Source organism: Engraulis encrasicolus, chromosome 4, assembly GCF_034702125.1.
Source record: "Engraulis encrasicolus isolate BLACKSEA-1 chromosome 4, IST_EnEncr_1.0, whole genome shotgun sequence".
NCBI classification, from domain to species: Eukaryota; Metazoa; Chordata; class Actinopteri; order Clupeiformes; family Engraulidae; genus Engraulis; species Engraulis encrasicolus.
In genome coordinates this window covers 36,689,583-36,709,018 of record NC_085860.1, presented here as the reverse complement: position 1 = coordinate 36,709,018, position 19,436 = coordinate 36,689,583, and the positions used below count along the sequence as shown (strand labels likewise).

The following is a 19,436-nucleotide window of genomic DNA, read 5'->3' as shown; positions in this document are numbered from 1 at the left end:
CGAACCGGAAAATTGGTTCGCAATGCGAACCGCAAAATACTAGGTTTTTCTCTGCGAAACGTGACGACAGCGTGGTCGTCAGCAGGTTCATCCGGGTAACACAGTCACGTGCGGAAAAAGTTCAGAGGCCGGTATGAACACTGGCGGTTCGCAGACAAACACTTTAGTGCCGAACGTAACTGGTGCGAGCACCGACACCGGCTCCGTTCTGGTCGGCCTGAAAGCCATAACAGTGTCCCTTTAAGGTTCACTTGTTTGGCCCTTCGGTCAGACTTGCCTATTTATGTGGCCCATGACAGCACTGACTGACTTTATTTACTGCTTCCTAACTCAAGAGCTTGTGGCTGTTCGTGTGAGATGAAGCCGCCAATTTAGCTGGCTATGATGATCATTCAGAAGAGGTTCTTCATTTCATTTTGGAAGAGCTTGACCACAGCTTTGGCCTGGCTCACTTGGTCTACTGCCCCACAATGTGTCCTTGCCTGACCGCCCGGGGCCAAGAAAGTAACACCAATCCAACCCCCAAGTGACTTGGTGAGATTAGTGGGAGAGTAGTCTGGAGATTCCCATGCAGCTTTCTCAACTCTTTCCAAACTGCTTGACAGCATAGAAAATAGAAATGCTCGAATGAGTTTTGAGGCCCATCATAGAACAAAGAGGGACACTAGAAGGTGCTATTCGACAAATAGAGGCTTGTAGATTACGGATCTGACTGCTATGGTGGCATCAGATGTGAAAAGTCAGAGAATGCATCAGTAACACAAGTGCTGGACCAAACAGAAGATAACTGAAAGGAAATGATCAAGGTCTGCAAAACTGCTTGATGCTCTCCAACAAAGTTTAACGAAACAACGTGTCAGACTATCAGTTCTTCATCAAAGTACAACTCCCGAAACCGAAATGTCGTGCCATTAAACTTTGTTTGCAGGCATGGAACAGTGTTGCAGAACTTCCTCTTTCCTTTCAGGCACAAGATGCAAACCATCTTTCGAACAAACTTTAGACAGTTCATCTGAAAAGAAGAACACCGTCTGTCTTTGATTGGCTATGGGTTGTGGTACAACATGGGTTGTACATTCGTAGTGCCCAATAAACAGCCACGGGCAATTGTAGACCACACCTCCCTTAAGAGGAAATGAATAGATGTTTCCCAGACTAAATGGCCTCTTGTGATTTATGCTGGTGATTGCCAGTTGAGGGGGAGAGCGCTTTTCTTGAAGATGACGAGGAGAGACATAACCAGTCAAGCACTCACAGCAACAACACAGCTTAGGGCCCTCGCAGTCGCAGGCCTTTTTAACCATACCAGCAATACAGCAATACTGTTCCCAAACAACCATCCTCCATTTTTTGATAGGGGGGCTACCGAGAATGCCTTGCTGGTCTCCTTATGCCTCTCCACATTTCCAAAAGTGAGTGAGGCACGTGTGTGATGGCGCTGTGGCAAAATATAGCAGCGGAAGACGAGGGGGGGCCCTTCAGTTCCAAACTTGTGCTCCATGGATGTGCACTTGGGGCTAACCATCTCCTTATTCAGCCCCCCCCCGGCGCAAGTCAGTGACGCGACCTCGGCAAGGGTCACGCCCCTTTCGTACCGTTCGGGCCAATCAGCTGCTTTCGTGGCTCAGGTGTCACTATAACAGATGAACTTAACTGGGCCAGGATGGTTCCAGACTACAGACAATCGCCGCCTGCAGGGGATCCTGGTTCCTTTTCCCGCTTGTCTGAGGTAAGAAGTGACAAGGGGTGGAAGGGAGAGAGAGAGAGAGAGAGAGAGAGAGAGAGAGAGAGAGAGAGAGAGAGAGAGAGAGAGAGAGAGAGAGCAGCATGGACATAGCAAGGGATTCAAGGAGGACTGCAGTGCAAGAGAGCGTGTATGTCTGTATGTGTGCAAATCTCCGGGTGCTTTTGCACGTGGATGGGAGTGGTACACCATCGAGGGGAGGGGGATGTAACCCCATGCCCATCCCCTGCCCCATACTGGGGTTACTGTAGCTGAACACACACGTGCAAAAAGCACAAACACTGTTTTGGAAAGAAAAGTGTGCTTTAAAAGCCAAGTCCACAGTGTTATATAATAATTAAATATTTTTTTATTACTATCATTATTTAACATTAATTTAACCAGGAGAAAAGACCCATTGATATTGATAGTGTCTTTCTCAAGAGACAGTTGAAAGTCTACAAGACAAAAATGTCCACTTCTATACGTAGTCTAAACACATAGTCTCGCAAACTGGCATTTCATAGCTCTGAGATTTCTGAGATTTTTCCTCTGAGTCTCAGTAGATTCAGTAGAGTTCTGTGTTGCATTTGTAACCACGCCAGTGTATGATGCTGTGCCTCGGAATATGGTAGAGATGTACACACGTACTTGTGTATCCCAGCATCCTGTTAAGCAGGAGTATCTCTGCTGGCGTGTGTGAGTGCTAATCCTCTGAGTTAACGCTGACAGTGTCGGCATTGTATGCGTGTGCGTGCGTGCGTCCGTGTGTGTGTGTGCGCGCGTGTGCGTGTGTGTGCGTGTATGTGTCTGTGTGCGCATGTGTGTGTGTGTGTTATTTGCGTGTGTGTGTGTGTGTGTGTGTGTGTGTGTGTGTGTGTGTGTGTGTGTGTGTGTGTGTGTGTGTGTGTGTGTGTGTGTGTGTGTGTGTGTGTGCGTGTGTACGTATGTGCATGCGTGCATGAATGTATATGTATGTATGTTCAACAGATGTCAGGAGGGGACTGGGGCATACATATAAATTATTCCTTCTACATATCGTAACGTTTCGGGAGCATGGGCTTGGCTTCAGCTGTGCCGACGACTTGCCAGAGGTTACGTGCTAAGCCCTGTGAGGATGCTGCCCCAGTGAGCCGTCATAAAGCTGCAGAGCCGTGCTCTGCATTCTGCCCAGGGACGTGTAAATCGCTAGCCAAAGCTACCACCCATTAGGGCCGGCACTCCCCCCCCTTATGATGCGACGAGTAACAATGGCGGTTTAGGGAAAGGGCACGGGGGCCTTGCCTCATGGACTATGCTTAAAGCAGAGGTGCACGGTTAAGATAGGTTTTGGCATTCAGGGGTGTTCTTAAAGGGGCCTCCTTTAACAGGTGCACCCTCCACCCTTCACCCTTCACCCACCCCCTACCACCACCAACACCACCACCCCTCCCAGTTTTTTCTCTGGGTGTAAACAGGGGCGGAAAATGACACGGAAGTCAGTAAGGACGGAAGCGCTTATGTTATTGTACTACGCAACTTGGGTCAGACAAATCTGACGACACAGAGCTGATGTCTACTTAAATGGCTGTCTCTGATTTATTTGCTTCAACTATGTTCTGCTGATTTTTATTCTCAACTATGCTCTGATTATCTTTTTCTGCTACGGTATATGGACAGAAGAGCAAGCATCTAGTTGCTGGGCGTTAGCTGTTGAAACTAAAGACGCAACGTCATGGTGTCATAGCCGTCCGATTTAGCTACATTTCTACATGTCAAAAGTGGAATTTATTGCACCACTTCCCAGGCAAGGGCCATGTGTGGTGAGCATCACACAGGATCCTCCAGCACTCACCCCACCCCACCCACACCCACACCCACACACACAGGCAGGGAAGCCGACAAGGGGGGACAAAGGGGTCAGCTGTCCCGGGCCCAGGGAGATGGGGGGGCTATCAATGGGTCCTCATTACATTGACTGTATTGGGTGGGGTCCCTTTAAGAGGATTTCATCCTGTGCCCAGCCAAAGCTGTCAGCGGCCCTGCACTCAGGCATCCTTTGGTGTGAGGGCGCTGGGGACGCTCTCCTGTAAGCTAGGAGGACCACGAATGCAGAAGAAATGCCCACAATGAGGCAGTGTGAGCAGCTCTGACCACATATGGCTGTGGAGGTGTGAAATATGGATACTATTCTCAGAGAATGCACCTATGAGGGGGAGGGGGAGGAGGAAACAGGATCCTGGACCCTGGCCCGTAGACATTTGCAGCTGTCTTGTGTGTGTTGGAAAACCTTCTGACCTGCGAGACCTCCACCGGCGGCTCACGTATTTAGAGTTTACAATTTGCCACCATGTCTCCGCCATAAACATATCAGACACGGCACAGGAGTAAAAGACCTGTCGAAAATACCATCTCCGAAATCACAATTGTCATGTTAAGAGATGAAGTCAGTGTATTTGGGCTATATTTGGCGTATGGAAGTGTATATATGGCACATATTTGGTGTTTTAATGTTGTAAATGCCAGCATAATTCAATCATATTGTAATGCAATTGATGCATGCCGTAGTATTATTGGCCCAGAGTACGTGCTTTGATACCTCCATGTCTGACAGAACTAATTGCCCTAGCAGAGATTGGGCCCGGCAGCGCCTAAACCTGAGCTTTGGCCTTTCCATATGACCTTAGCGATCCCCAAGCCTCTCATCCATCCCCCACACGATCACTCGCTCAGTCCAGGTTTGAAAAAAGAACATTGTCATAAATCTAACTTAGAAGGGGGGTGTCTTCTCAGTTATCATGAAATGGGCAGGCCTCTGGGTGGTTAGGGTTTCACGGCATTTCTGTGGCTGGTCGTGACACAATTGAAACAAGCCCCCTCAGCAGTGAGACAGCCAGTTGAGCAGCTAGGAGCTTCACACAACACTGCTCGTGTATTTATTATTTCTAAAATATAAAACCTTATCAGCACATTAAAAAAGACATCACAGAATCAGTGTCACTGGAGGATTTAATTGACAACCTTGCTGCTTGACAACTTGACAACCGATTATTTAGAAGTCTTCTTTTCTTCCCCCCCGGCAAAATAAAGATATGCAAAATGAATATTTCGGAGGCACAAGTCCAAGCAGCAAACATATTTTTTATTTCTTACTAATCCACTCCTGTCTTGAAGGAAAACTGGGGTTAGATTTATAGTCTGAGAGTGTGTGGGGGGGACCTCAGAAATAGAGGGAGGAGAGGGAGGGGGAGTTGAGGGGGGGGGTTTGAGGTCAGCAGCGCCACCCCTAGGTATAAATAAAGCCCTTTCCTTCTGCCCCTGTGGGTTAGTGTACTACTCATCTCCGCAACTGAGGTGCCTCTGTGTTTTCTGTCTCTCTCTGTCTGTGTCCAGGCACAAAGTCCACTGCAACCATGTCTGACGAAGTGTAAGTACTCAGCCCCTTAATAATATCACGCCTGCTGTTGAATTACACTGGATTATGATTTGGGATTATGACATCAGGATTATTACTCTAGCCACTACGAGCCTGTTCCGAGCCATTTTGCATAAAGATGTTTATTACATAAAGTCAAGGGCTCCTGAGCTAATTGCAGTTTTTCTCTCTCCATTTTATTTTTTACAGTGATCAGGTTGAGGGTAAGCATCTTTACATTCAATCTTGGCTACATTGTGTGTGTGTTTGTGTGTGTGTGTGTGTGTGTGTGTGTGTGTGTGTGTGTGTGTGTGTGTGTGTGTGTGTGTGTGTGTGTGTGTGTGTGTGTGTGTGTGTGTGTGTGTGTGTGTGTGTGTGAGAGGATTTATTGATCTTGGACTATGCCAGAAACTGACTGTCATACAGTAGGTTATGAGGCGTCGTTAAAAGCGGCTCTGTTTGAAACAGGTTTGGTAACAGTGCTACACCCATACACCGCTTTCTCTAGCGACGCAAGTGATAAATCTGAGTGTCTCTTGCTCAGTACACAAATCATCTAATCTATAATTAGTCCACATGTATACATCCTTACAAATGCAAATGCAGTAAGTTTTTTTGTGCCAACTGCTCAGTGAACTGAAGGCAGGAATATATAGTACGTTCTCAGTTCTGCTGATGCTTCTGAGACACTTCACTTCACACAACTAGAGTGCATGTGACCATGCTGACGACACACATTCAGCCATGTGAGGAGGCAATGACCCTACAAGTGTCTGCTCCTCTCTTCAGCTGTGCAGGGCCGTTAGCCCTCATCCCAAATAAACCTCTATCTATCACATCAATTCCAAAAAGGAAACCTAAAACCCGCCATCAAGCGGACAGTTTTACTGCATGTTATAGGGACGCGGGATGAGCGCCGTGGCGTCCAAGATGGAGGATCAGGTTTTGTTGACGCATGCACATTCCCCACGTTTAGCTCCTGTGTACAGTCAGGTTTGGCAGTGTGAATGTTATAGTAACACTGTTTTTTCACAACAGAACACCATGAAGGCGGAGGTAAACAAAAACATTGTGCTGTACAGTTTTATATATCGTGAAAGGTCTCCTTGACATACTAATTTACTGTGATGGTGTCTTTTTTGAACCTGTGTTACATGTAAACCACACCTACTTTACTTAGTCATTATTATGTTGTGGTGTGGATAACCTTGTATCCATAACACTGTCTTACATCTGATGTCTATCAATTAGTTCTACAATAAGCAAATGTGCAGGGTAAGTGCACGAATGCAGGAAATACAGCAAAAGATATAAACATAATTTTTTTTGTGACTAAAAAAACTTGGTAAAACTTGTTCAGTGTTTAAAATGCATGAGTTAAGTGACAGTAGTCCAAGTCTAAAATCGTGTTTAGCGCATGGTGATGAGGTGAGATTTTATTATCACACGGAAAATAAAAGCAGGAAATAAAATACTTTTTCTCTCTTTCTATTTGCCAAAAACACAGAGGGCGAAGGTAAACAAAAATATTGTACTACACTGCTCTGCAGTTTATGTCTTGAAGGTTCTCGTTCACATACTAATTTATTGAATACCTGTTACGTATTTTATGTAAGCCACGCCTACCTAGCTGTGATTAATTGTGCCGTGGATAACCTCGCAACCACTGTCTTACGTCTGATGTCTAGCAGTTAGTTATAAAATAAGCATAGGTGCCAGGTAAGGGCACCTACGTACGTAGGAAATACTGTTAAAGATATTTAATCTTCTCGATAACTGGTGAGGTCAGACTAAAATGTATCAGATTAGTGACAACGCTTACTCCTCATCTAAAACTTGTTTAGCGCATGGTGACACAGTAATATCTTATTATCGCATGAAAATGACAGTACAAAATATAAATCAGGATACAGGATACATTTTTATTTTATCTGTATACTGTGTATTTGGATGACAACCACTCACAAGTGTCTTCATGTCTAGTTGCACAACATGTGAAATGATTACAGATGTAAAACTAAAAAAGTCAAACATATGTGGTTACATGATGCAATCGTGATGGTATACTTTGTGTACAGACACCAAGAGACCAAGACAATAACATCATTCGTTTTTTTTTCTTTCAACTTTCCACCTTAACCACCTATGACCCTTCACGCTTCTGTGTAAAAAGTTTCTCGCCAGCAGCTTCCACTGGTCACAAACACTGGTGGTGCCAGCTTTGCTCATCTCATTTGCATAACCCATTGATTTATCTCTCTATCTATTCCTTTTCCCTCTGTTGTCTGCCAATGCCTCCTCTATATCTCTCCATCACTCTTCTCACCTTCTCGCTTTTTGCTCTCTGTAACCCCCTCTAATGCTGTGCCAACCTTGCATTCTCATCAATAACCATCATCCGCCAACCTTCATGATCATCGTCACAACCATCACCATGATCATCATCATCTTCTTCTGCTTCTTCTTCAACATCTTCGTCATTAACCTGGGCTCCCACCCTCCAAACCTGCTCGTGGCTTAACGTTCTGGATATGCTGGTTGCTGGTTGTTGTTCGTTGGTTGGTTGGTTGGTGGGGGGGCACCTGCCTTGCTCTGCATGACACTGCACAGTTACGGAAGAGGTTGCTGAGGTTGAGGTCGCTCCCGAGGCTGCCCCCGAGGCTGAGGCAGAGCCCGAGCCTGAGCCCGAGCCCGAGGCAGCCCCGGAGCCCGAACCTGAGCCCGAGCCTGAGCCAGAGCCTGTGGCTGAACCAGAACCTGAACCTGAACCTGAGCCAGAACCTGAGCCTGTGGCTGAACCAGAACCCGAGCCCGAGCCCGAGCCTGAGCCCGAGGAAGGTATGTGGCATGTAGTATTCTTTCACCCTCACTTTGTAGTCCACAGTAGCAGTGCGCTCCACCATTCCTTTTCCTTCCTTCCTACCTACCTACCTAACTAGCACCCCTTCTGATTAAATGCCAGACTCAGGATAGGAGAGACTCAGGAACGAATAAAGAGACCATCCATCCACCCATACCGTACATACGTACACTAGTGCCATTCCATCCCCCACCCCTGCTATCTCCAAACCCCACACCCCTAGAGCCACTGTAGGGTCACAGGGACCCACCATCCTACTCATGCCTAGCCACCATGAGCACCGCTAAGAGGGTCTATGTATGTAGGCGTATGACCGGCTTGGATCAAAGAGATACCCTCCCATACATGTACGCCTTTCCCATCTCGCTATTTAATCCAGCTTTTTTTTAGGCTTTTTTTCTTTGTAGCCGCTTTGCTCCTAACTATAAGGCACTTCAAGCAATTTCGCAAATTTTGCCATCAAAAATTGCCAGAATTTCACAAGCATTCAATTGGCTTTATTGGCTTCACTTTACTTTTGCCTCTTTTCCACTGCCAGTTTTCTGGTAGGCCTACAGCTCGACACATCGCGACTCAGGCGCCACTTTTTGCTTTTCGAATAGGCACGACACAGCTCAATCGTAAAGCAAAAAGTGGTGGCCGAGTCGCGCTGTGTCGAGCTGTAGGCCTACCAGAAAACCAGCAGTGGAAAAAAGGCATTTGATAGCAAATGTTTTTTTCTTGGCTTATCATCCCTTTTAAAAGGTGTGTAAAAACAGGCTATCTAAATAAAGTGCTTTCTTTTCTCCCTGTATTACCCTATACAGCTAACTCTCACTTAACTGATCCCAAAGCCTGATCTACCTCTTTCCCTCAAATTTAAGCTATGCTTCCTAACCAGCCAACAAGCTGCCTTAACGAGTTTAACTTGCACTGCTCCTAATGCCTGCTTCACAAAGTGGACTGGACAAATGCATGTGACGTCCAGCCAGTGTCCACGTGTCTTTAGTGTGGTCTTTTGTGGCCATTGTCTCGGCTGCTGCTGCCACATGAGTGGATGGGTATCACAGTAGCTTCAATATACACCATCCATGTCTTAGTCAGCTCCACTGACACATATACACCCAATCACATGGCCTGCTCCCTATACCCATGTTTTGACTATAATTCAAGTCACATTAAACTTCCTCCCAAGATGTCTGCCCAATTTTCCTTCCACGCACAATAGATGTACTACACTTAGATGTGCTACACTGTGTGTAATACACTATAGACACGCCTGAAGACATTGTCACTATAGTCTGCATCCAAGCACATGCCAAGTTAGGGATATTAAGACCTTAATACACCTAACTTGATAGTAACGTTGTGTCGTGTGTGTGGTGTACCTTCAGTAGGTTGTTGAATGAATCTTCGGTTTACCCAACATGTTGTTCGGTGACAGTTTAACATGTTTCACTGCTGTGTCAAGTCTGTCTGTCACAGCGTCATTTATCCAAGTCCACCATGTCTGGCAGACAAAGGAGCACTGCAAAAAAACAAAAAAGCAAAATGAGGAGACTGGTTCAGGATCTAAAAACGAATTAGAACTCTTGACCAAATGCTAATCTATTTACTGGACTAAAAAGGTGAGAGAATACTATATGCTAACATGTTAAACTAACACAGTGGATACCTCACTGTTTACCCTGGCAGAGCATGGCACGTGGCACTAACAGACTCATACCTAAGGATAAGGTGGAAAGAATAGGTTAAGCATTAGCACTACATAAGCCTACATAGGTAGGCTGAGGGTGTGGGGAATTAACATGAAGTTCAGCTAGCGTAGCTCACTCAGAATTTGGCTATGTGTACAATACAAACACATGCGCTGCATACTGTGTGTGTCTTTTACCTGACTATTATTATTATCCAGGTAGATGTACAGGTTTGACTTTCATATGTGTCATCTGATTTCATTTTTTTTATATATTTGTCTGTAGCCTAACCAACAAATGTCAGTGTTTTATGTGAACTTGAAATACTCATGCAAAACATTATACGCTGAAGTATCATGCATTCATTTGTGCACTGCATGATTGACCATGGTTGCTACTAAGTGTCAAAACCTATAACTTGTGTTTTTCCTTTCTCAATGCAATAACCAGATGAGAAGCCCAAGTTCAAGTAAGTCATGATCCTCTCAACCCCAGCCTATCCAACCTACTCAAATACGTTTCTGTCATATATGCCACACTGAGTTAACCTCCCGTATTTTTTTCTTCAAACAAAAACGAACATGATAGAAACAGATGAATGAAAGAGTCAGTGAAGTGAAATTGATAGCATATTTGTGTGTGTGCGTGTCATAGGCCAACCGCCCCCAAGATCCCCGATGGTGACAAAGTGGACTTTGATGTAAGACATCAACACACACACACACACACACACATACACATACACAAACGCACACTTCCAAAAATACATTTTTACATACAAACACAGAAAAGTGTATCTATGCACACGGAAACACCCATTAAGCAAAAGACTGTTTGTCGCTTGGCTCTTCACAGGACATCCAGAAGAAACGTCAGAACAAGGACCTGATGGAGCTGCAGGCCTTGATTGATGCTCACTTCGAGCTGAGGAAGAAGGAGGAGGAAGAGCTCATTGCCCTCAAGGAGAGAATCGTGAGTCTTGCATTAGAATATATGATTAGGTGATGTTTCCACGTAGTCGGATATTTTTAAATGTGGATTTTTAATTTCTCCTGTTTATGTGTAAACTCAACATGTGGATACAAATAAAAACAGGTGCTTTTTAGCCCCCTAAATGGGATATTTTGAATGTTGGATATTTGATATGTGGATTGCAAAACTCTGTTTACGTGGAAACGGAAGGCCAAGGTTTTCAAAAATATCCGGCTATGTGGAAACAGCACCTTAGATTTTTTTTTAAAAATCCACTTCATTCAGTGAATCTGTTGAGACATGGCCCATGCTATAATTGTACTGTGTTAGCAAAACAGCAATGACCGAGTCATAATGTAAGGCTCTGTATAATGCTATAATAGTGTAGTAAATGTACTAAACTAGTGTAATAGAGTACTAAGATAGAAAAAAAGTGTTTTCAACAGCTATTACGGCGTTCTTCTGATGGCATGGTGTGCATTATTAGGCTATAGTACATGGATATTAAACTTTCAATTTGCAACCGGGGACACAGAATTTCCAAGTAGGCATTACCCCTCAGAAACGCCCACTTGATATCAGTGCAAGACGGTTCCTGGAAATCCCATGTTCTGACAGAAAATTAATACGATGAAAATGCTTCAAATCCCCTGAACCGTTCTATGTCAGTAGCATGTGCAGTCATCATTAGACGTCGCACACATATATAGCTTGACAGATGAGACAGTTTTAATGTTCAGAAATCATCTTCTTGTCTTTCCATGGTCTATTTGCAGACTGCTTGGGTGTCATGTTCTGACACCATCGGGTCTTCCACTTGAATGTCAAGAACATTTGGCACCCGCAGAGAATCATAAATTTCCTGTGTAAGACGGCAACGGCGAACATGAACTACATTTCTTTCTCCCTATCTATTCCCCATCTCTCTCTCTCTCTCTCTCTCTCTCTCTCTCTCTCTCTCTCTCTCTCTCTCTCTCTCCCCTACACAGGAGAAGCGCAGAGCAGAGAGAGCAGAGCAGCAGAGAATCCAGGCAGAGAAGGAAAAGGAACGCGCCGCCAGACGTGAGGTGGGTCCTCCCCTTCCATCTCACCTCTCTCTCTCTCTCTCTCTCTCTCTCTCTCACACACACACACACACACACACACACACACACACACACACACACACACACACACACACACACACACACACACACACACACCCAACTCCACAGCCAAGCGGTTTACCAGACTGTGCGACTCCTCCGTTGCCCTTTTCTGTCCCCGCTCCTATCTTTTCCTGTCACCTGTCGGCCTTTAACCCTCCCTCCTCTCTCCTCCCCTCCCCTTCCCACCCCCCATCCCCTCCGACTCTCTTGCCTTGTGCCGATCTTTCTGTCCATTTGACCCCATTCATTCACCCACCTGTCACACTTCTCTTTTTTTCTGCCTCGGTACTGGTGGTGTCTGCCTTATATGCTGCGCTGCGCTGTGCTGTGCTGTGCTGTGGGTTGACTGGTGACCCCTGCAGGAAGAGAGGCAGAAGAGGGCAGAGGCTGACGCCAAGAAGAAGGCAGATGATGAAGCTCAGAAGAAGTCCGCTCTTGCCAACCTCGGCGGCGGCTACAGCAGCCACTTGCAGAAGGTGAGCGAGTTGTTCCACTTTGTTTCGAGACTATGACATTTAGAGATTAAAAAACAAACAAAAAACGCTAAAGAAAAGTGTGAAGGAATGAGTCCACCCCAATGTGTGCGGGTGTGACTGGGTGTGTGAGTGACTGTGTGTGTGCAATGAATAGTTTTTAAGGAATCACATTAATAGTTTTATCTGCCATCTTTCATTATTTATGTGTTCTTTGTGGTGTGTATCGTCTGCATTGGTATGAACACATGCACCACTGTTGTTACTCTTCAGGCTGACCAGAAGAGAGGCAAGAAGCAGACAGAGAGGGAAAAGAAGAAGAAGATCCTGGCTGACAGACGCAAGGCCCTCAACATCGACCATCTGAACGAGGACAAGCTCAAGTGAGTCCCCAGTACCATCCCCCGCTCTTTTCATTGCCCAACCACTATGCAGTAGTGCAGTATGCAGAGCAACAGCATGTGGGTCAATGACGTGTTTTTTGGGCTCAGACGTCAGGTGGCGCAACCAGAGATTCTTTAAGTATATAGAGATATGCCAACATAATAGGTTTCTATGGGCACCTAACATGACCAGGTTCCGGTCTGCCTAAAGGGGCGTGTCATAATGCTCCTAGCATTGAATAGAACAGTCCTCAGGTCTGCCTAGGTCTGCCTAAAGGGGGATTCCCCCCCCAATAATAGAACCTGGAAACAATGGGCCAATGGAACCTCTCTCTCTCTACTCTCTCTGGCGCAACGGCATCTAATGCCCATAAATGAATTAGTCATTGGTGGTTGATATGCTGCAACGGCTGCATAGGCTTCTTAGATAGTCCACTAAATATACAAACAAGCAAAAAAAATCCATGCAATTGTGGCATTGGCTGTCGTTGCGCCGCCCTGACATGTGCTACTGCTGAAACGTCATTGCGTATGCCCAATTTAAGTACCTGGGTGACGCAGCACAATTCTGTGACTGACACTTGCAGAGCTGTGTAGTCACGATAGCCAGGGTAGTATTTGTAGTGATTTTTGAATATCAGCCTAGTTTTCCCAATTAGAGGAGAGTTTGGAGGAGAAATGTAGGTTACAGTTGTAAAATCTTAGGTAGGCTTATGACACTTACTCACTGATTAACCACTTTGCACAGAGCCTCTGCTACTTGTCACTAGATTTGTAATGATCAGGTCTTTATATGCCACTTAAGGCTCTTGCCCATGTCATAGCAATGTTGTGATGATGTTGAGTGAACGGGCTCGCCGGCAGGCCCATCTCTACAAACAGGCTATGTATTGAAACAATGTTATGCAAAGCTAACGTTCACCCCACCCTGTTCCTCCCTGCAAAGTGGACTCTCTGCAGATGGATGTAGCCTACAGTAGTTCTATGACGCTCAGTGGAGTGCCATGCAGAGCTTAGCAGAACTATATTCGATCTAGCCTAGTAGCGAGACTTAAGTCCGGTCACCTCACCGCTCACTGCCATGTGTGGTTCTTCTGCTTGTCTCCAGGGAGAAGGCCAAGGAGCTGTACGACTGGCTGAGATCTCTGGAGGGTGAGAAGTTCGACCACATGGAGAAGCTGAAGAGGCAGAAGTATGAGGTGAGAAGAAGCTTGTCCTTTACAGCCCGCTCTGGCTCTCTACAGTATGTGGATTCTTTTAACCATTTTCTAATTAGGAAATTGATGAGACTAACATCGCTCTTTTTCTGCCTCTCAAGGTCACAACACTGCGCAAGAGAGTGGAGGAGCTCAGCAAATTGTAAGTATCCATTGGTCACATGTATTCACCCATAGAACAATAACTATGCTACGTATATGACCTGAGTGAACTACGTAGTGAGATGATTGAACCTACCGCCAGACACCAAGAAATAAGACATTGTGACATGTAACTTGACATTGGCTTGACATTGCTTTGCAATGTCATAGGTCTACACGCTTCTGTTCAGAAACACAGTATAGTTTCTAATTCAGAACAGAGTATATTTCAACAAAAGTAAATTTTAACTCCCAGCCGTGAATGGGCAGACTCTTACTGGTAAAATGGGCCTCTATCCTCTTGGGCCTCTACCCTTATGCCTAATCTGCAGAATGATGGTGTACTAAGTAAGTCATGTCACTGCCCTCTAGAGGTAGGGCTATGTATGTACAGTAGCGTCACCACATAAGAAGACTGCACTAAATATATACTGTAAGCCTATCTACATATGCAATATTCATGCCATATCATGTCGTCATGTCATCTTATCGTGCCAAACTCAATCTCAATATTTCTATATTTGTGTAAGACCACAGCACAACACAATTGTAGGATCATCTGGAGTCCTCAAGATTTATAGACATTGAATTACTCTTGCTTCCACAAGCTGGCAGTACTCTGCCTCCTCTACACATTAAATTCTGTAGTGTGGAATCAACTCTTGAAAGTCAAATGTAACGCTCATGATGTTGGTCCAACTAGGTGTTAAACTAACACTGCAGGATTGACTTTGATAGCACTGTGTGTCTGTTCAAGGCAGGCAGTAAGGCCTACACATACTGGAGCTTCACATGTGATTTAATACAGAATTAATGTCTGCAGTTACAGTTTTACAGTATTTTAATTGATCAACTAAAATGATAATGCCACATGCATAGATGAAGTGAATGTAAATGTGCAGCAGTCCAAGCTGGTGGTTTTCCACAACCGCTGACCTGTTGGCAACTCTCTCTTGCCTGTGTTTGTCCCATTACAGCAGCAAAAAGGGAGCCGCCACCCGCCGCAGAAAGTAAGCTGTGTAGACCAGATCCTCCCCTGCCTCGGAATCAACTTCTACTACCACAGCTTAATGCACGGAAAAGAAATGTGTCACCTCGCAGTTTCCCTGTCTCTCTTTGTGCTGTCCTGCAACACTGCAGACGGTGCTGCAGTCAAAGAGAGACATGCCCTCGCAGGCCTGGCTGATTACCCCCGTAGGCAGTTGTTAAGTTTCCCTTTTTTCGTGTAAATAAAGTGTAACACTCCATCAATGTCTGTAGACCTCTGATTATTTGAATCTAAATAAAAAAGTATTTAATTTTCTGTCATGTCCATAATTTGAATGCGTATACGCGGCTGGGTGTTTTCTCAAGAGAGTGGAATTGTCAAGACAAGCCGAAAATGCTATGCATGGGTGTTATCTATTGTATTCACTGACCCTTCTTGTTGCCTCCACCACTGTCCATTCCCATATATAAACAACATGTACAAATTGTACATGTTATCATTCAAACAACATGTATGCACATAGCACAATATCACAACTATACACTTGACTACACAACCCACAAAGTACAACATACACTCACCAAACTTGGGTCACTGAAAGCAGTAGGTCGAGTTATTTAGGCCATTATGGTAATGAATCTTCAGAAGCCTCTAGATCAGGAACAGACAGTAGACAGAAATAAACGTACTAAAAAATTACACTACATCAAAATACAGTGGGGAAAAGAGGGCAGAAGAGCTTTTTCAGATATAGGCGTAGTGCTCTCTTTGGCAAGTAGGCGATCCTAAAGAAAGTGTGTGTGTGTGTGTGTGGAGGGGGGGGGGGGGGCGGGGGGCAGGCAAGATGCCTACTAAAACCACTTAAATAAAATAAGCTCATACATAAGTTCATACTTTAGCTTCAAACATACAAAACAATAGCAACCTGTTTCGGCCATCATCAGTGTTTTCATCAAGGGAAGAGTGGCCTGTTTGCGCAGTGCTCCACTAATTACGCATGATGGCGCCATTGGGCAAACGCTGAACTAAGGGGTCTGTCGATCGGGAGCTCATTTTTAATTATGGACACTAACTGAAATGCATCATGATGAACCACTTGGCTTTTTCTGCTGTGGATTTTGATGGGAATTCACTGAATGACATTGACACGACACGTCGTGGGCCTACTAGGTCTACTATGGCGCATCTTCTTAGGATGCAGTGAGATATAAAACCTGTTCAATTGGGTGAAATAGGCCTACACTCCTTAAAGTAGGCTACGCGGTCTAACTTCAAATTGCTTAGAATTTAGGCCTACAGTAGAATAAGGCGAGAATGGGTAGCTTACTGCAACTATACTGCTCATTGTCACTGTGCTGCCTGTTACCAAATTGGATCTTTTCATGAATATTTACAACATATTTAACCAATATTTGCTAGTATAACCAAAGTCTAGTAGGTTTTGCAACTAAAAATGGTTATTTCTGGACATTCAAAATGGCGGATCATGGAGAAGATCCCCCTTTTCATGTAGCCTAAGGAACACTTGGTAAGTAGACCCTATTCATGAAAAAGGTAACATTTGTGAATGGCCAGCATGAGTTCTGGAAATAAACTACAAAAAATACTACAGGTAGGCCTACAGGCTAATTGATCAAATTTTACACAAATCCATAATGTGTCCAGCATTACCCGGAGTGGCCTACATGGGAAATCATCTGCAGTAGAAACGAGAATAAATTTAGGCTACAAAAGCTATTCATAATATTAAATGTAATTAATATTTTACATAGCGACGGGTTTAGCGTGGGCTAGTGCATGCAACTTCCCTCTAACGAACTTGTTCACCTCGGCGACCTATTTCACTAGACCTATTCAACTCCGTGTTGGCAAAAATAGACAATTACATTTAAAAGATATTCATTTGGAATAGCCTACCAAGTATAGGTTTGCCAGAGTTATTCTTGCTTGTTGCCCATCTTCCATGAAATGTTCTTGATGCCATTTTTCTTAAGGAGGTTAAACGGGAACATTAAAACCTGAAATTATCTCCATTTTGCTGTTTTGACAACAGTATGGCTGGCATCACAGACAACTAGCACACCGATTATCAATGCATTTCCGTGTCATAATTGTATTATTCTCTCAGACAAAGCTATCAGGGGAAACTATGACATGGATAACGTATACTTTTCCGGGATGACATTTCAAAGGCCAATATTAACATAATCAATTAAAACTCCATAGCACTGCATATATTTGATGGAATCAAAACAGAATGTCACAACACATTTAAAATACTGTATAAATAAATTTATTTTAGAAATTCAGCCGACATCCACTCACACATTTTGTTGTATAAATATAAAGTATAACGTTCTGACACAACAAACAAAGCTTCCCAAACAGAAAATAATTAAATACATTATTTTGGATTGGTGATTATTTTAAACTATTCTTATTTACACATGTACAAAACTGGTCCTCTAAAAGTAGCCTATTATAGCCTGTAGCCTATTCAAATTGGCTATCCCATATGAAAAAATGCAGGAAAGAAAATATATTTATATGAATTGGTAAGGAAAAATCTGTACAAAAACAACATTATTATAATGGTCACATTTAAATTATTTTAAAATGCCTATTTTTCTTAAGAAACTGCAATTCCCTTCAGTCGCTTAAACGCCATGGAATTGATTGAACACCGTCTCTAGCAGACGAACAGAGAATGTATTCGTATTCTTTTACTGAACATGCACAGCTTTGGGGGTCGATAACAGTCCGTTTGTCCCCGTGCTCGGAATAATTTCAGAGGATTGCTATTCACTCCGCTCCACCACTGCCTGCCATAACCGCGCGCGCAACGAGGGGCGCCTTCATAGGCTCTGGTAGATGGCGTCTTGGGGTGGTTGGACGCATGGAACTGGGGATGGCACGGAGACGCCTGCCTCGCTCAAGATAGATCCTTCATGGGAAGGGCAGGGACTGCCCTCGGATCCCTCCGGTATCGACTGCGCGGGACAGGAGGGTGTCTCTGTAGAAATTCTCTCCACAATACTGGACAAGCAATCCAGGCTGGAGACCACAGCATTCTTATGGCTTCGAGTATCTGGTGGAGGACAGCAGAAGATGAGAAATAGTATTTGTAAGAATGACAAGGTAAGAAATTGGATTTTTAAAGTGCAGCAGGCATACCATGTAGGCTATTGAGTGGCGAGGTGTGTGTGTGTGTGTGTGTGTGTGTGTTTAAACTTACCATTATGTGTTTCTCCATAATAAGAGCTGTCATAGTTTCTTCTTCGGGATGTACACGTGGGGCCCGTGAAGTCCATCTTCATAGAGGACAAAAAAACAAGACACAAAAATCTTAATGTTTATCGGTGTTCGTGTAACACAATAAATATTGTAAATGATTGTCTGCAGCACCCAGCCTTCACCTACAAACTAGTTCGGTGCATTTACCAAAAGCATTTAAATCAACGCGACTATTTTATCTGATAGGCTAAATTATAGTAAATCCTTGAATTAGCCAGCAAGATGCTGCTGCTACAAAATGCCTTACCATTCCGTCTGAGCAGTTGGATCTCGGACTGGATGCGTCCGAGTCGTCACCATTGTAGTGCTCCAGAACCGGATAGTAGTTTTCATCCTGGCCCCTGAGCAGAGACTGAAGGGACTCGATGTAGCTGATGGCATTTCTGAGAATCTCCACTTTTGGCAGCCGCTGATTGGGATTGGTAGACGTGCACCTCTTCAGTGTCTCAAAGGCGTCGTTGACTTTGCCAAGGCGTCTCCTCTCACGCATAGTGGCCGCCTTTCGCCGGTCGGCGTTGGTGGTTTTCCTTTTGCAGGCTTTGCATGCCCACAGTAAGCACCTGCCCGCCTGGTGATGCCCGCTTGGCGCGCGGACGTGCTCGTCTTCGAGGTGATGGTCATCGCCCTTGAGCAAGCCCACATGAACCAACCTCGGATCCAGGTCCTCGAAAAAATGCATGTCATTGGTGTTGAAGCAAGGGTCATCGTAAAATTCATCAGCGGATGTGATGGGGAAGGATATATCCGACAACTCCATTCCTCAAAGTTTAGGATGTTTTAAATGCCAGGTGTAGGCTATGAAGTTACAGCTAAAATGCAAACTGGGATAACTTTTGCGCACACTAGTTGTTTAGTTGAACTATAAAGATGCCGTACTGCGTTTCAAAACGACCCTTGCGCAACCTCTGCTGTTCGCACTCATGCGCTACCTGTTGCTGATGCGAGCGGCCAAGTGGGTTTTATCCTACTTGCTGAAGTTTGGGGGCGTGATCCATCGACCGGCTATCCAATAGGCGCGCGCGCCGTAGCGTGGGCGTGGGGGAGAAACGTGCCCCTGTGATGCAGAATATTTTATATAGCCTATCTTCAATATTCCAATAATTCGTTTAAAATTAACACATACTAGTATTAGATCGTATTTTGTACGAATAATCACTATTTTAAATC

General features: G+C 44.6%; 2 protein-coding genes across 8 annotated transcripts; one reads left to right on the top strand and one right to left on the bottom strand.

Annotated features, from left to right (window-relative positions):
• The first annotated feature begins 1,644 nt into the window (after positions 1–1,644).
• On the top strand, positions 1,645–15,290 carry LOC134447706 (troponin T, fast skeletal muscle isoforms-like). 7 transcript variants are annotated; one of them, XM_063197304.1, is made up of 14 exons: positions 1,645–1,729; positions 5,096–5,129; positions 5,328–5,341; positions 6,156–6,173; positions 7,728–7,955; positions 10,104–10,122; positions 10,308–10,353; positions 10,509–10,625; positions 11,615–11,692; positions 12,136–12,249; positions 12,520–12,629; positions 13,738–13,828; positions 13,948–13,988; positions 14,965–15,290. In XM_063197304.1, the coding sequence occupies exons 2-14, from the start codon at positions 5,116–5,118 to the stop codon at positions 14,999–15,001; spliced, it is 927 nt and encodes a 308-aa protein (XP_063053374.1). In that variant the 5' UTR covers positions 1,645–1,729; positions 5,096–5,115; the 3' UTR covers positions 15,002–15,290. The 7 variants fall into 7 exon arrangements, with proteins under 7 accessions (XP_063053374.1, XP_063053376.1, XP_063053377.1 ...); XM_063197307.1 differs by lacking the exon at positions 7,728–7,955 and adding an exon at positions 6,625–6,633 and having other exon boundaries at positions 1,651–1,729; XM_063197306.1 differs by lacking the exon at positions 6,156–6,173.
• A 1,962-nt stretch (positions 15,291–17,252) lies between these two features.
• myod1 (myogenic differentiation 1) lies at positions 17,253–19,220 on the bottom strand. Its single transcript, XM_063196161.1, has 3 exons — positions 18,517–19,220; positions 18,211–18,286; positions 17,253–18,063 (listed from the first exon to the last, which is right to left on the bottom strand). Exons 1-3 carry the CDS (start codon positions 19,024–19,026, stop codon positions 17,831–17,833), a joined length of 819 nt encoding a protein of 272 aa, XP_063052231.1. The 5' UTR covers positions 19,027–19,220; the 3' UTR covers positions 17,253–17,830.
• Between the last annotated feature and the right edge of the window lie 216 nt (positions 19,221–19,436).

Excerpts from the sequence above, each read along its gene's own strand:
- LOC134447706 (XM_063197304.1), top strand. Across the intron at positions 12,250-12,519 it reads ACAGCAGCCACTTGCAGAAG|GCTGACCAGAAGAGAGGCAA; the intron begins GTGAGCGAGTTG and ends GTTACTCTTCAG. Across the intron at positions 13,989-14,964 it reads GTGGAGGAGCTCAGCAAATT|CAGCAAAAAGGGAGCCGCCA; the intron begins GTAAGTATCCAT and ends GTCCCATTACAG.
- myod1 (XM_063196161.1), bottom strand. The coding sequence starts at position 19,026 with ATGGAGTTGTCGGATATATCCTTCCCCATCACATCCGCTGATGAATTT. Across the intron at positions 18,287-18,516 it reads CCAACTGCTCAGACGGAATG|ATGGACTTCACGGGCCCCAC; the intron begins GTAAGGCATTTT and ends TCCTCTATGAAG. Across the intron at positions 18,064-18,210 it reads TTATGGAGAAACACATAATG|ATACTCGAAGCCATAAGAAT; the intron begins GTAAGTTTAAAC and ends GTCCTCCACCAG.